Source organism: Poecilia reticulata, chromosome 2 (assembly GCF_904066995.2).
Source record: "Poecilia reticulata chromosome 2, P_reticulata-male-v2, whole genome shotgun sequence".
NCBI lineage: Eukaryota > Metazoa > Chordata > Actinopteri > Cyprinodontiformes > Poeciliidae > Poecilia > Poecilia reticulata.
The window spans coordinates 46,190,683-46,206,880 of record NC_088831.1 but is presented as its reverse complement, the minus strand read 5'-3'; the positions used below and the strand labels follow the sequence as shown (position 1 = coordinate 46,206,880).

At 45.2% G+C, this 16,198-nt stretch overlaps 1 protein-coding gene across 4 annotated transcripts in view; it reads right to left on the bottom strand.

Annotated features, from left to right (window-relative positions):
- LOC103460881 (inactive dipeptidyl peptidase 10-like) overlaps positions 1 to 16,198 on the bottom strand; it is a 44,433-nt gene that overhangs the window by 14,970 nt on the left and 13,265 nt on the right. For all 4 annotated transcript variants that reach the window (XR_014086736.1, XM_081604839.1, XM_081604840.1 and 1 more), the window contains 7 exons: positions 14,294 to 14,346; positions 14,143 to 14,224; positions 13,398 to 13,518; positions 12,746 to 12,900; positions 12,365 to 12,462; positions 11,602 to 11,725; positions 11,484 to 11,522 (listed from right to left, as the gene is read on the bottom strand). Coding sequence is in view for 3 of the 4 variants with exons in the window: in XM_081604839.1 (XP_081460965.1) it covers positions 11,484 to 11,522; positions 11,602 to 11,725; positions 12,365 to 12,462; positions 12,746 to 12,900; positions 13,398 to 13,518; positions 14,143 to 14,224; positions 14,294 to 14,346 (672 nt within the window). In the remaining variant the exon portion in view is untranslated. The remainder of the gene's footprint in view (positions 1 to 11,483; positions 11,523 to 11,601; positions 11,726 to 12,364; positions 12,463 to 12,745; positions 12,901 to 13,397; positions 13,519 to 14,142; positions 14,225 to 14,293; positions 14,347 to 16,198) is intronic.

Below are 16,198 nucleotides of genomic sequence, written 5' to 3'. Positions count from 1 at the left end.
AAACGGCATGCGGCTTGGGTTGTCGCTCAGGCAAAAACTCGGGCATGGGAGGAGTTTGAAGGCCATGGAGACAGACTTCCGTACGGCTTCGAGGCGATTCTGGTCCACCATCCGGCGTCTCAGGAGGGGGAAGCAGTGCAGCACCAACACTGTTTATAGTGGGGATGGTGCGCTGCTGACCTCAACTCGGGACGTTGTGGGCCGGTGGGCGGAATACTTTGAAGACCTCCTCAATCCCACCAACATGCCTTCTGTTGAGGAAGCTGAGCATGGGGACTCTGGGTTGGGCTCTCCAATCTCTGGGGACGAGGTCGCCGAGGTGGTCAAAAAGCTCCTCGGTGGCAGGGCCCCGGGGGTGGATGAGATCCGCCCGGAGTTCCTTAAGGCTCTGGATGTTGCGGGGTTGTGTTGGCTAACGCGACTCTGCAATATCGCATGGACATCGGGGGCAGTTCCCCTGGATTGGCAAACTGGGGTGGTGGTCCCCCTGTTTAAAAAGGGGGACCGGAGGGTGTGCTCCAATTACAGGGGGGTCACACTCTTAAGCCTCCCTGGTAAGGTCTATTCAGGGGTCTTGGAGAGGAGGGTCCGTCGGATAGTCAAACCTCGGATTCAGGAAGAGCAGTGTGGTTTTCGTCCTGGTCGTGGAACACTGGACCAGCTCTACACCCTCAGCAGGTCCTGGAGGGTTCTGGGAGTTCGCCCAACCAGTCTACATGTGTCTTGTGGACTTGGAGAAGGCGTTTGACCGTGTCCCTCGAGGGGCCCTGTGTGGGGTACTCCGGGAGTATGGGGTACCGGGCCCTTTGATACGGGCTGTCAGGTCCCTGTATGACCGGTGTCAGAGTCTGGTCCGCATTGCCGGCAGTAAGTCGGGCTCGTTTCCGGTGAGAGTTGGACTCCGCCAAGGCTGCCCTTTGTCACCGATTCTGTTCATTACTTTTATGGACAGAATCTCTGACCAGCCGAGGTGTTGAGGGGATCCGTTTTGGTGGCCTTAGGATCACATCTCTGCTTTTTGCGGATGATGTGGTCCTGTTGGCTTCATCGGAACCTGATCTGCAGCTCTAATGGAGCGGTTCGCAGCCGAGTGTGAAGCGGCCGGGATGAGAATCAGTGCCTCCAAATCCGAGGCCATGGTCTTGAGCCGGAAAAGGGTAGAGTGCCTTCTCCGGGTCAGGGGGGTCGTCCTGCCTCAAGTGGAGGAGTTTAAGTATCTGGGGATCTTGTTCACGAATGAGGGAAGAAGGGAGATCGACAGGCGGATTGGGGCAGCGTCTGCCGTGAAGCGGGCGCTGTACCGGTCCGTCGTGGTGAAGAGAGAGCTGAGCCAAAAAGCGAAGCTCTCGATTTACCGGTCGATCTACGTTCCCACCCTCATCTATGGTCATGAGCTTTGGGTCATGACCGAAAGATCGAGATCACGGATACAAGCGGCCGAAATGGGTTTCCTCCGCAGGGTGGCTGGGCTCTCCCTTAGAGAGAGAAGCTCGGTCATCCGGGAGGGACTCAGAGTAGAGCCGCTGCTCCTCCACGTCGAGAGGAGCCAGTTGAGGCTCGGGCATCTGGTCAGGATGCCTCCTGGACGCCTCCCTGGTGAGGAGTTCAGGTCCCACCGGGAGGAGGGGAGACCCAGGACACCTGGAGGGACGATGTCTCTCTATGGCCTGGGAACGCCTTGGGATTCCCAGGCCAGCTGGAAGAAGTGGCTGGGGAGTGGGAAGTCTGGGCCTCCCTTCTGAAGCTGCTGCCCCCGCGACCCGACCCCGGATAAGCGGAAGAAAATGGATGGATGGATGGATGGATATATATATATATATATATATATATATATATATATATATATATATATAGAGAGAGAGAGAGAGAGAGAGAGAGAGAGAGAGAGGTGAAAACATGGATCTGTTGGAATGCTACTACTCAAGTAATCCTAGTCAGAGGGGCTACATGCAAAGACTGTGGGAGGAATGGTTAGCTCGACATCCCCAGTCAACACTAACTGCCAAACAACTAGTAGCTCAGTGTTCCAACATCCGCAAACGGCAACTGCTGTCACAACTGGAGATTGACGAGGTACGACACAAGTGCTACGGGAAGGAGCCAGGATGCCAGGTCAGAAGGGAGTCAACTACAACTCCCCACCCAGAGACTGGGTATGTAGCCCCAGTAATGAACGAACCATCTGAGCTGAACGAGGCAGCAACTGACCTGAGAGAGAGAATCATGGCCCGAATGAACACCAGACGACCCCGACGCCAATTACAACGGCTGAGTGAAGTACCATCAGAAAGTCTCATTGAAGATGTGAATGCAGCATTGAGAACGATCCCTACCAACACCATAACAGAAACCAATGAGCTGATATACAACTCAGCATCAGTGATCCTTGAGATGCTTGGTTATAAGAGCAACCATGAGACCCAATACCCACCATGGAAAAGACGGTTAGAGGCTAAGATCAAGATCACAAGGAGGGAAGTGAGTCAACTGTCAGAGCTCCAAAGGGGTGCAATGAAAAGATCAGTACCCAAGAAGTACAGCCAGATGCCCATACCTGAAGCACTCGAAACTGCCAAACAAAGGCTCCAAGCCTTGGCCAGCCGCCTAAAGAGATACACGAGAGAGAATGAAGCCAGGAGGATTAACCAGCTCTTCGCCACCCAACCAGCTAAAGTGTACTCTCAATGGCAGGGTAATAACAACAGAGCAGACCCACCCAGGCTGGAGACTGAACAATACTGGAAAGGCATATGGGAAAGGGAGGCGTCCCACAACAGCAATGCACAGTGGCTAACCTCTCTACGAGAGGACCACAGCAACCTCCCGGAACAAGCCCCGGTAACCATCACTGTGGCAGATGTCCAAGACAGAGTCTCGGGTATGAAAAACTGGACAGCACCAGGACCTGACATGATCCATGCCTACTGGCATCATAGCGGCTAAGATAAGCGGGCACATGGATAAATACATGAGCAAGGCACAGAAGGGCATAGGCATAAATAGCAGAGGAGCCAAACACCAACTCCTTGTAGACCACACAGTCGCCCGAGACTGCAAAACCCGACACACCAACCTGTGTACCGCTTGGATTGATTACAAGAAAGCCTATGACTCAATGCCACACACTTGGATCATTGAATGCTTAGAGATGTACAACATCAATAGGACTCTAAGAGCCTTCATTGCAAACTCGATGGGGCTGTGGAAAACCACCCTTGAAGCCAACTGCAAACCACTTGCACAAGTGTCCATCAAATGTGGCATATACCAAGGAGATGCTCTGTCCCCACTGCTGTTCTGCATAGGCCTGAACCCTCTCAGCCAAATCATCAACAAGACTGGCTACGGATACCGACTCAAGAATGGGGCCACAATCAGTCACCTCCTCTACATGGATGACATCAAGCTGTACGCCAAGAGCGAGCGAGACATCGACTCACTGATCCACACCACCAGGATCTACAGCACTGACATTGGGATGTCATTCGGACTAGAGAAGTGTGGTCGGATGGTTACAAAGAGAGGGAAGGTCGCCCACACAGAAGGGGTCTCACTCCCAGAAGGAACAATAGCAGACATAGAGCACAGCTACAAGTACCTGGGAATACCACAAGCAAATGGCAACCTCGATGAGGTCACAAGGAAAGGAGCCACAGCCAAATACCTCCAATGAATAAGGCAAGTCCTGAGAAGCCAGCTCAATGGCAGGAACAAGATCCGTGCAATAAACAGCTATGCCTTACCAGTAATCAGATACCCTGCTGGAATAATTAGCTGGCCAATGGAAGAGATGAAGGCCACGGATGTTAAGACTAGGAAGCTACTAACCATGCATGGAGGGTTCCACCCCAAATCCAGCACCCTGAGACTGTACACGAGCCGTAAGGAAGGAGGCAGAGGACTAGTGAGTGTGAGAGCCACTGTCCAGGATGAAACATCCAAGATCCATAAATACATCAAGGACAAAGCCTCAACGGACGATGTGCTCAGTGAATGTCTCAGGCAATGGGGAACAGAAGACAAGGTGCTGGAGGTACCATCATGGGAGGACAAGCCCCTACATGGGATGTACCACCGACAAATAACTGAAGTGGCTGATGTCAGGAAAACCTACCAATGGCTGGAGAAAGCTGGACTCAAGGACAACACAGAGGCTCTCATCCTGGCCGCCCAGGAACAGGCCCTAAACACCAGAGAGGCACAGATCTACCACACCAGACAAGACCCAAGGTGTAGGTGGTGCCAGGAGGCCCCTGAGACAGTCCAGCACATAATAGCAGGGTGCAAGATGCTGGCAGGGAAAGCATACATGGAACGACATAACCAAGAGGTGGCATAGTGTACAGGAACATCTGTGCAGAATAGAGAGAGAGCGAGAAAGAGGTATACGTTTATAGATTGACATCAATATATAGATATACATACATATCTATATATAGATTTATATATATTTATAGAGAGAAGCAGATATATATATATATATATATATATATATATATATATATATGCATATATATATATATATAAATATATATATATATATGCATATATATATATATATATATATATATATATATATATATATATATATATATATATATATATATATATATATATATATATATATATGCATATATATATATATATGCATATATATATATATATATGCATATATATATATATATATATATGCATATAGATAGATAGATAGATAGACAGACACCGATATATAGATATACATACATATCTATATATAGATTTATATATATTTATAGAGAGAAGCATATATATATATATATATATATAGAGAGAGAGAGAGAGAGAGAGAGAGAGAGAGAGAGAGAGAGAGAGAGAGAGAGAGAAAGGTATACGTTTATAGATTGACATCAATATATAGATATCTATATATAGATTTATATATATTTATAGAGAGAAGCAGATATATATACACATTTACATATATTTGTATATAAATACATATCTATATATGTATTTATATACATAAATATATGTTTTTTGTTGTTCTGGGTTGTTTATTCAATGCCACGTGACTGTTTTTATTTTTAATGATGTAAAACACTTTGAAATGTCCTGCTGCTGAAATGTGCTATACAAATAAAAATTGATTGATTGATTGATTGATTGATTGATTGATTGATTGATTGATTGATTGATTGATTGATTGATTGATTGATTGATTGATTCCCCAGAAAGACAGTTTTCTAAATCTTTCCCAGTTTGTATCGGTTCAGACTCTAAAATTCTCTCTTTGTTCCACGTTGTTTACATTTTCTTTCTCTAAATCTCCCTCTAATGTGGTTTTCTGTTTTGAATTAGAATGAAACATCTCACAATGGATGAAGATGACTACTGATGTGGTTGAACGTGGGGGAAGCCGGAGTCCCCGGAGTGAACCCACACCTGCACGGCGAGACATGTCCCACCGTGCAGTCCTGTCTTTTCAATATTAAAATGTCCAATTAAAAATCACAGTAGCTTTTTGTCACATTACCGCCAATCACCACAACACACGTGGCCCCGCCCCCTTTTAAATCTACTTTAACATCAGTTGATGTCTAAGCTGGATGGACTTTGCATCTGTTTCTGAACAGGCGTAGAGGAGGTGGAGTCAGAGCCTTTTTGATTCGCTTCCACAGCGATTTCTTTTTCTTGGGGTTCTCTTCTCCTTCAGAAATATTCTTCTCCTCCTCGGCTGATTCACCAGCTGCTTGCGGCTCTAATTCCTGAGGTGGTGTTTGGACTTTATCTTTGTTCAATGTTACATTTGTTTGTGGAAGCGATGTTGTCTGATCTTCCATTGGACCACACTCCTCCTCCTCCTCAATCGGGTTTACAGAAGTTTCCGGTTCAGTATTTTCTTCAGCGACCTGCTGTTCTTTAGAGATTTCTGTTTCTATTGTAAGAATCTCAGTTTCAACCAAGGCTGTTTGATCCTCAGTTGTTTCTACAGTAGAAACTTCTTTCTCTATGTTCGCTCCAGAAATGTTTTCCATATATATATATATATATAGATGCCTCTTTCGTTGCTCAGATGCCTTTCTCGTTGCTGCCTTTCTCTCGATCGTACGATTAGATTCCTCTGAACAGCTTTTCTCGTCCTGATGGTCTCCATTCTGTTGTGCCATGGAGACCGTTTCTTCCTCTATCACCTGCAGAATTTCACCGATGGCTGTTTCACTTGTGAGAATCTCGTTTTCGATGATCTCTCTTTGGTCTCCAACCATTTCCGGTACTGAAATGTCTCTTTCAGTGTCACCAGAAATGTTATCATTGACAGCTTTCAGCTCAGATGCTTCTCTCCTTGCTGCCTTTCTGATCCTGCGTTTAGATTTCTTTGAAAGTTTTTTCTCATCCTGTTTTTCTCCATTTTGCTGTGTCATGGAGACCCTTTCTTCATCTATCACCTGCTGTACTTGACCGATGGCAGATTCACTTGTGAGAATCTCGTTTTCGATACTCTCTGCCTGGTCTCCAACTATTTTCAGCACTGAAACTTCTTTTTCAGTGTTTTCCTTACAGAGGCTCTCTAGTTCAGATGCCTCTCTAGTTGCTGCCTTTCTCTTCATCTTACGATTCGATTTCTTTGAACGTTTTTTCTCAGCCTGATGGTCTCCATTCTGCTGTGCTATGACCGTTTCTTCTTCTAACACCTGCTTTACTTCAATGATGGCTGTTTTATTGGTGTGAATTTCGTTGTCGATGCTCTCTGTCTGCTCTCCAACTATTTCCGGTACTGAAATTTCGTTTTCAATTTTGTCACCAGAAATGTTTTCCGTACAGAGGCTCTCCAGTTCTCCCGTCACCGGCTCTGATGTAAAACTAACGTGTTCCTCTTTGCAAATCTCCGTCTTAAGGGAATCCTCCTGATCACCTTCTTCAGGGAGAGAAGAGTCCTGATCAATAACGTTTTCAGTGCTGGACTTAGAGGACTCTTCAGTCTCTGGAGTCTTGTTCAGTACGGAGATCGATTCCTGTTCGGTAACTGTAGAGGAATCGTCTTCCGTTTCAATACTTTCACCTGAAGTTCTTAGTTCAGTGGCGGCCTGTTTCTCCAACCAAATGTGAAAGGGAATCATTTTCGTCTTGTTACGCTTAGTCTTTGACCGTTTTTCCCCTTTTTGGTCTACTTTCTTTGGTGTTTCTGTGACGGATTTCTCTTCGGTCACCGACTCTGATGTAAAACTAACAAGTTCCTCTTTGCAAATCTCCGTCTTAAGGGAATCCTCCTGATCACCTTCTTCAGGGAGAGAAGAGTCCTGATCGATAACGTTTCCAGTGCTGGACTTAGAGGACTCTTCCTTCTCTGGTGTCTCTGGTGTCTCGGAGATCGATTCCTGTTCGGTAACTGTAGAGGAATCGTCTTCCGTTCCAGTACTTTCACCTGAAGTTCTTAGTTCAGCGACGGCCTGTTCTTTCTCTGTGGTGTCGACTTTCTCCTGCATTCCAGCGATGGACTCGTCTACACTGGCCAGTGAATCCTGGCCAGTGTTCGCATTTACCTGGTTGCTCTCGTTGGACTCTCTCTGAGGTGGTTGTCCATCCCCTTTTTGATCCACCTTTTGCAGTGCGTTGGCACTCGATCCATTATCAGTCACCAATGAGGAGTCCTGATGTCCCATGTTTTCAGTTGACATCTTCAGCTCCTCCTCAGATCCATGCAGTGCCCACCAGACTGCAAATGGCATCTTCTTCTTCTTGCGCTTGGGTGGCTTGGGTGGCTGTACTTTTCTCTCGATGATGTTATCGGATGCAACTTCTTCAATTGTACGCTGGTTGGACTCCATTTTAACTGTTGCTTGTGGTTCTAAGATAGATGACTTGTCTAGAAACTCAGTAGATTTCAATGTTGAAAATCCTACTATGTACTGCTAAGTAACTTCTCACAAAAAACTATCGACAACGGCTGCTAAGAGGTCGCGATGAAGGTAGACGGATGTGACGAGCTTATATAAACCCTGGTGATGTCAGAATTCTGCCTTTGGAGTTATATTGTGATGTCACATTGTGATGTCACAGTTGTGTTTGATATTCAGAGTGGGCTTATCTGGCAGAGTTTTTTTATTAACACGACGGATGCGTGCGCCACCTGACTGCAGAAAGAGTAGGCGGGCTATTAAACTGTCACTGGTTGCCATAGTTACCCACCGTTTTTATTTTCTTTTGAAATCTGGGATATAGCTTCATCTTTAAGGAGTTTCACTCAGCATGTATTTGAACTTCTGTCTTATTTACTTCAACACACAGTTTTTAACAAGTTCCATAGCGTTCTGTGTACTTCTTAATCTGCTCCTTAGATGCACCTTTTTGGGCCTGCTACTGCCTCTAGTGGCGTAGGAGTGGTAGCACAACTACTTTAATTCACTAAATGAGAATGCCACAAAGTCCTTATTATTTTATTATTAATTCTGGCCATACCTCTTGTTCAGGGCCCTTATGCATTGAATACAGTGCATACCCACTTTTTGTGCCACTTTTTACTCGAGTGGCTGTCAGTTTTATAGGTCAGATTCTGGCGCACAGTAAAGATGTTATATGACACGTTCACTCCTTAGTGGTGTTTATGAAAACCCCTTTTGATTTCACTTTCAATATAAAGAGTCTGCTGTTGCCTCAGAGAAAAAATGACTTGATCTTTCTTGAGAACGTTCAACAGATCCAGCAGAGACATCTCAAGTTTGACATATTTTCCCTCACCAACAATCTGAACTGCTGCTCAGTCAGTCTGTAAACTTATACAGAGTGAAGAGACTCAGAACCTTAAATGACTGCCACTGAAGCCGAACTGAACCCTCGGTCACATCTTCAGCCTCTCGGTTCCTGACATCTGTTCCTGATGCTGAGCAAGCAGATGGGAAACTTTGATGAAAGTGCTAGAAATCAAAGCCGGCAGCGTCTTTAATTGGCCTTTTGAGAGAAATCCCACTGACTTATCGGAACCTCTCTCCCTCCCAATGCGTCAGTTTATTATCGGCAGATTTCAGGTTTGCGTGTGTAACAGGTGAAACCTGTTACACGTGCAACTTCTCCACAGTTCATTTTCATCTCGCTTCGATCAGATTCGACAGCCGTGTTTCCCTGCAGCCCAAGCCAATCATAGCACACCTTTAACGTATTTCACTCTGAAGGCCTTTGGATGTGAGTGTGAGGTGTGAGTGTGTGTGTGCATGGTTGTGTGTCTCTGTGTTGCCCTGCGACAGAGTGGCGACCTGTCCAGGTGACCTGTCCAGGTGACCTGTCCAGGGTGACCCCGCCTCTCGCCCGGTACGCTAGCTGGAGAGGCACCAGCACCTCCTGACCCCACTGAGGGACAGGGTGTGAGAAAATGGATGGATGGATGGATAGTTAAGCAAGCTAAATATTTAGGTAATCCAGAGATAACTATTTAGATAATATGCAAATTCACTTGCCAACAAGCAGAAGTGGACTACCAAAATAAAAGGTGGGTTTTGGGGACCTCTTAATAATCTCCTGCTCAGGATCTTTTCATGTCAAATCTTTATAAACCACTTCTATCTGTCTGTTCCTGTCCAACATTGACATTTATTTAGAACAAGGATGAGCCGTTTTAAATGCAATGCAGATTTTTATCAATGAATCTATGGTAGCAGTGAAGCCTCAGCCTCAGTGTCTCCAGCAGCAGTTTGCCAAGACCCAGCTTTTATTTTGATAGGTCACTTCCGTTTATCGGGAAGTGCGTTAGCATATTAGCTATTTAGCTCTGAGCTTGCTAAGTAGTATTGGACGATAAGCTGCAGGTCCAGTCAGAAGTTCACATAAACTTTTCAGAGCAATGAGGATTATATTAAAGTTTTTAAGATTTATTTCAGATTATCTTTTTTTAAATGTCCGATAACCAGTTTTATGTGGATCTGGGATGTTCCTGCTGGTCTACGTCACCCAATTTCACCTCAAACAGCAAAGTAGAGGAAACTTAACAGCGAGGACGATGACCTCCAATCCAAACTGGTTCTGATCGGACACATCCGGCCGACACGGTTCAGTTCAGAACCCGGACCTGTGACGGATTCTGGTTCTGGTCTGACGGGACCAGAACCCCGGCTGAAGGCGCGTGCGCGTGTGTTTGTGTGTTTCAGGTTCGCCCTGTCCTCCATGGACATGGAGCAGAGGGACTACGACTCCAGGACGGCGATCCATGTCGCCGCAGCTGAAGGTAAACCGGAACCAGAACCTTCCAAAATCTAAAGTATCATGTCTGATAGAACATTCACTGAAGTCCGAGCCATAGACATAATATAAGGATAGACCCTCATGGCCGCTCTCCCCTATTGTCGCTGACGAGATTTAGGGCGGCCATCTTGGAGCGGGCGGCCATCTTGGAGCGGTCCACCACTCCACTCAGCGTTTTGTGTTTAGCAGCACAATGACGTATCAGCGCATTTAATCGATCATAACACGCTTTTTGTTACTGGAAACCATATTCAATCATCTATCAAAGCTACATTTATACACAATTGTATTATTTAAGTATGTTTTAATACATAGTTCAGCATATTTAAATATACTTAGTGGCTATAACAATAGAATAGGAATGTAATATCCATCTATATCTATAGTTCTGTATCTTGGACAGTAGCTGAGCTCAGAGCCTGCAGCTGTAAAGCAGAGAATCATTTTAGATTTTTATTATCTAACCTTTTACTATTAACATTTAGGTTTGGGTCAGAACCAATCCTACTGGGTCAGAACCTCTTGTAGTGAGTCCTGGAGACACAGAGCTTGAATCTCATTGGTCAGTTTACTTTAGTAAATTTGGCAGCTTGGCGCTTTTTCTGTAAGCTGAAAATGAAAAGTGGATCCTGCAGAACTTTTTATGGTTCGGTCTGGGGTGTGTGTAGGTGTGTGTGTGTGTGTGTGTAAGTGTGTGTGTAGGTGTGTGTGTGTGTAAGTGTGTGTGTATGTGTGTGTGTGTGTTGGACAGCTGTTTGACCTGCTGTCCTCCGTCAGTCTGTACTAAATGCTCCGTAAAGCTTCATGTTCCTCACTGACAACTTTAAAACATTTTCTGATTATTTTCCACCAAATCTCTGCTCCGCAGCGCCTGGACCCAGAAACATCGTCCTGCAGGTGAGGGAGGACAAACCCGCTGAACAAGCGCCTGACATTCAGGTCGGAGGTCACAGGGTCACACCCTGTGACCTCCGACCTGAAAAACGAATCCGGCGCCGCAGGTAACTACAGTTTGTAGTTAGCGCGTTAGGACTAGCACAGCTAGCTTTCTGTTAGCGCTGTCCACCATTGAGGCATGGTTTTACTGGAGTTCAGAAAGTTCTGGTCCTGGTTCAGTTCTGAAACCAGTTTGCTGATCCAGATAATGTTCCGACTGGATCCTTTCTGAAGGAAGAGTCTGTTCAGGAACAGGAAACATCCACAACCAGCTGCTGATTCATCAACATGCGGCATTAAAACCCGTCTAAGAATAGAAGAACCATCAGAACCCTGACCTGCCGGTCCAGCCACGCCTCTGATGTCATCACGTGTTTCTGGGGAAAGGAGAAGAAGTCGGGTCACTGCAGCTCCATGTTTGTCCTTCCTGGTGACGATGAGTGTTAGGCTTCCTACCGTCACGCAGGCGCCTGCCGACGCGTCACACAGAGACAGAATCGACATGTTTTGAGCTCGATTGACCCAACGGACGCTCAGGTTCTGCCGGGTCACCCATTTCACCATGGTGACGTAGAAATCACTGCACAGACATGCAAACAGAAGCGGACTGGATCCCAGGTTGTTTGACATCAAACCACGTTAGTAATCTGGACCTTCACTGGTCAGGAAGTAAATCACAAACTACGTTTTAATATCTAGAATAATCTAGTTCATGTTTGTAAACTAGAGCTAATGAAACATGTCAAAGGTGGTGAAACATTAGCTAGAATCGCCCAATCAGAAGCCAACTTCAGCTCTGTGATGAAGCATGTTTATGCTTAGTTTCATGTCAACGGCGCTGATGTACGACGCTACAGATAATATAAATACAAGTTTCAGGTAGACTGAGAATGTTAGCCTATCTAATGCTGACGCTGGCCTAGCCAAAGCTAATAACAGCCTAGCTAGAGCTAAAGCTAGCCTATCTGTGCTAGTAGACAGTGGAGTAACAACAGAAGATGGCCAGTATTGGTATGCTAGGTGTTAGCCTATCCATGCTAACATACTCTAATGTTAATGCTGTTCAAGGCTAATGCTAGCCTATCCATGCTATGTGATCCAGTGGGTGACCAGCCTCAGAAAGCTAGTGAGCAGCCTCTCCAAAGCTAACGCTAATGCAGCTAGCCCAATCGCAGTTAAAGTGGTCCTGTGAGTGTGGAGCAGGGGTTAAAGGTCAGACCTGTTCTCCAGGCTGTCAGGAGGCCTGATCTGGGTGGAGGCGGAGCTGCCGTCTAAGGAGACGACATGGAGGCTGACGCTGGGATTGATCTGCCCCATCTGCAGGAAACACAACCAGGAGCAGCAGTAGCATTAGCAGCAGAGGACTTGATGACGATAGTGAAGGTAGCAGCAGGGTGAAGCAGGCTGAAACAAACACTGCTCTGATGAAACGCCTCAGAAAGTCAGACCTCAACCAAACTTCCAGACTCCGTCTGCAGATGTTTACAAAACTTTCCCAACTTCTGGAAATCTGCTAATCTTCTTCCTGGAATAGTTTCCAGGACTTTAAATGTTGCTGCAGCCTGATGCAAGCTAACACATCAGCTGGGTGTGAGCCCACCTTGGGGTAGGGGTACTCTGTCCCTCGAGGGTAGAGCGAGCCGGTGAAGCGAGGCAGCATCATGCTGGGGACCAGCGAGTCGTTGATGCTGAGGTAGGCCAGCCTGGAGCCGTCAGGGGACCACCAGTGGGCCACCGGGGAGTCCAGCACCTCCTCTGGACACGCAGGGCAGAGTTAGCCTAGCGTAGCCTAGCATAGCATAACCTAGCTTAGCCTAGCATAGCATAACCTAGCTTAGCCTAAATTAAACAGATAAATAATTTGATGGAAATTTATGCAGAAAAAAGGAATTTAATCTGATTGAAAATTAAATGTCAACATGAATGAAATGAGACATCTGTGTATAAATTTTGATTTAATGCAATAAAGACAATCTTTCATGATTTTTAAGTGATCTTTGTTACATTTTCTGACGGGAACTCATTTAAAAATATTTCTATATCTCCAGGATCTTCTAATTTTGTCAGCTTCAGCTCTCCGTAGAAGCTCAGGTAGATGGTTTCAGTGAATCTCAGCTTTTTTTGGAGTTACAACAACGACTGGAATCCCTCCTGTAAAAATGCTCATAATTTAATAACAACAGCTTAATATGCATCAACAGAAACGGTTCTGCTGCTAATGGTTCAGCCAATCAGCTGCCGGTCAGTCCTACCCTCGTACAGCCAGTCTGCGATGCCGTTGAAAATGGCGGCTTCCTGTCCGGACGACGTCAGCCTCCAGGAGGAACTCCGGCTGTCGGCCTGGTAGTAGATGTTGTTCTCAAAGACGTAGAGCTGGACAAGCAGAGACCATCACAGATCTATCAGCCGTACATCTATCAGCGGACCAGACAGGAAGACACCGGCTGACCAGCGTCCAACATCAGAGACTTTCAGACTCTATTGTGTTTCAAAGTTTCTGTGGTTTCAGAAACTTGGAGGACTATAACGATGCAGACAGGTCAAAGGTCAAAGGTGATCAGAGGTTTCAGCCTCTCGTACCCGTTGCTGAAACTTTTTAAACAGTTTTTAGGGATTTTAAACTTGTAAATGTTTAATTTTCTGTGTGAGGCTCGGAGAAATGACGTTTCCTTTGCTCTCATGTCTGAATCGTTTCTGACGCTCAGTAAATATGAGCCATAAACATGAAACCAAACAGCAGCTGGATCCGACGTCGAATTATGCTGCTCTGCTGCTCGATCCGGAAAATAACGAAAAATACAGATTTCTGAAAACAGACAAAAAAACATTTAAAAATGAATCAGATGTTTCATTTGTTAATGGGATTAAACATATTTTCATTCATCATGTATGCAGAAAGTCTAGAGAGGGAGAGACATTTGCTGAAGCCAAAGGTTATAGTAACCATGGTTACTTTATTAAAACATAAAAAGTGTCAGATGGTCCTGAATGTCTCACCAGCTGCTGGCCCTGAACGCCCCACGAGGCGAACTGCAGGACGGAGTCCGACACCTCTGGCGGGTTGAGCTCCCACACTTCCCTGGACAGTGAACGCACCGCATGAAGCATCAGAGCGGCTGCAGTGCCCAACATGAGGGCAGCGGCTCACCTGGTGGACAGGTCGTAGATCAGGAAGGACGCCAGGAAGGAATGCTTGTAGACCTGGAACCCAAACACAACGTCAGCCGTCACCAACCCGTTTTCAACTAGTTTTAAACGTAACCAACCCGTTTTCAACCCGTTTTCAACCCGTTTTAAACGTCACCAACCCGTTTTCAACCCGTTTTCAACTAGTTTTAAACGTCACCAACCCGTTTTCAACTAGTTTTAAACGTAACCAACCAGTTTTCAACCCATTTTCAACCCGTTTTCAACTAGTTTTCACCGTCACCAACCCGTTTTCAACCCGTTTTAAACGTCACCAACCCGTTTTCAACTAGTTTTAAACGTAACCAACCAGTTTTCAACCCATTTTCAACTAGTTTTAAACGTCACCAACCCGTTTTCAACTAGTTTTAAACGTCACCAACCCGTTTTCAACTAGTTTTAAACGTCATCAACCCGTTTTCAACTAGTTTTCACCGTCACCAACCCGTTTTCAACTAGTTTTAAACGTCATCAACCCGTTTTCAACTAGTTTTAAACGTCATCAACCCGTTTTCAACTAGTTTTCACCGTCACCAACCCGTTTTCAACCCGTTTTAAACGTCACCAACCCGTTTTCAACTAGTTTTAAACGTAACCAACCAGTTTTCAACCCATTTTCAACTAGTTTTAAACGTCACCAACCCGTTTTCAACTAGTTTTAAACGTCATCAACCCGTTTTCAACCCATTTTCAACTTGTTTTAAACGTCATCAACCCGTTTTCAACTAGTTTTCACCGTCACCAACCCGTTTTCAACCCGTTTTAAACGTCACCAACCCGTTTTCAACTAGTTTTAAACGTAACCAACCAGTTTTCAACCCATTTTCAACTAGTTTTAAACGTCACCAACCCGTTTTCAACTAGTTTTAAACGTCATCAACCCGTTTTCAACCCATTTTCAACTTGTTTTCACCGTCACCAACCCGTTTTCAACCCGTTTTAAACGTCACCAACCCGTTTTCAACTAGTTTTAAACGTAACCAACCAGTTTTCAACCCATTTTCAACTTGTTTTAAACGTCATCAACCCGTTTTCAACTAGTTTTCACCGTCACCAACCCGTTTTCAACCCGTTTTAAACGTCACCAACCCGTTTTCAACTAGTTTTAAACGTAACCAACCAGTTTTCAACCCATTTTCAACTAGTTTTAAACGTCACCAACCCGTTTTCAACTAGTTTTAAACGTCACCAACCCGTTTTCAACTAGTTTTAAACGTCACCAACCCGTTTTCAACTAGTTTTAAACGTAACCAACCAGTTTTCAACCCGTTTTCAACCCGTTTTAAACGTAACCAACCCGTTTTCAACTAGTTTTAAAAGTAACCAACCAGTTTTCAACCCATTTTCAACTAGTTTTCAACGTCACCAACCCATTTTCAACTAGTTTTAAACGTCACCAACCCGTTTTCAACCTGTTTTCAACCCGTTTTCAACTAGTTTTAAACGTCACCAACCCGTTTCCATCTCGGGTGAATCGATGTGCCGAGTTTCGCATCAACAGCTGTTAAACTTTCTGCTTCTACATCCTGACCAGTGAGAATCATTGAAGAAATGTTAACATTTTGACAAACTTTTTCAAGATATTTGAAATAATGTCACAGATTCGTCATTTAAAGATGAAACATAACTATGATGAGTCAAGATGACATTTTTATAAACGTGAATTGAGCCATCAGGCCCCGTATTTAGCTGTCCAAACTGATGCCTGCAGGATTATTCTGGGCTTCCTGCTCAAAGTGGCCAGAAAGCAGAAGAACTTCCTGAACTGTAATCCGACTCAGGAATCTGAACATATTTTTCTTTTTGTTCTTGACCAAGACACAAACATTCTAAAAGGCCTTGAAAAGAAAAATGCTGCTGGCGACAC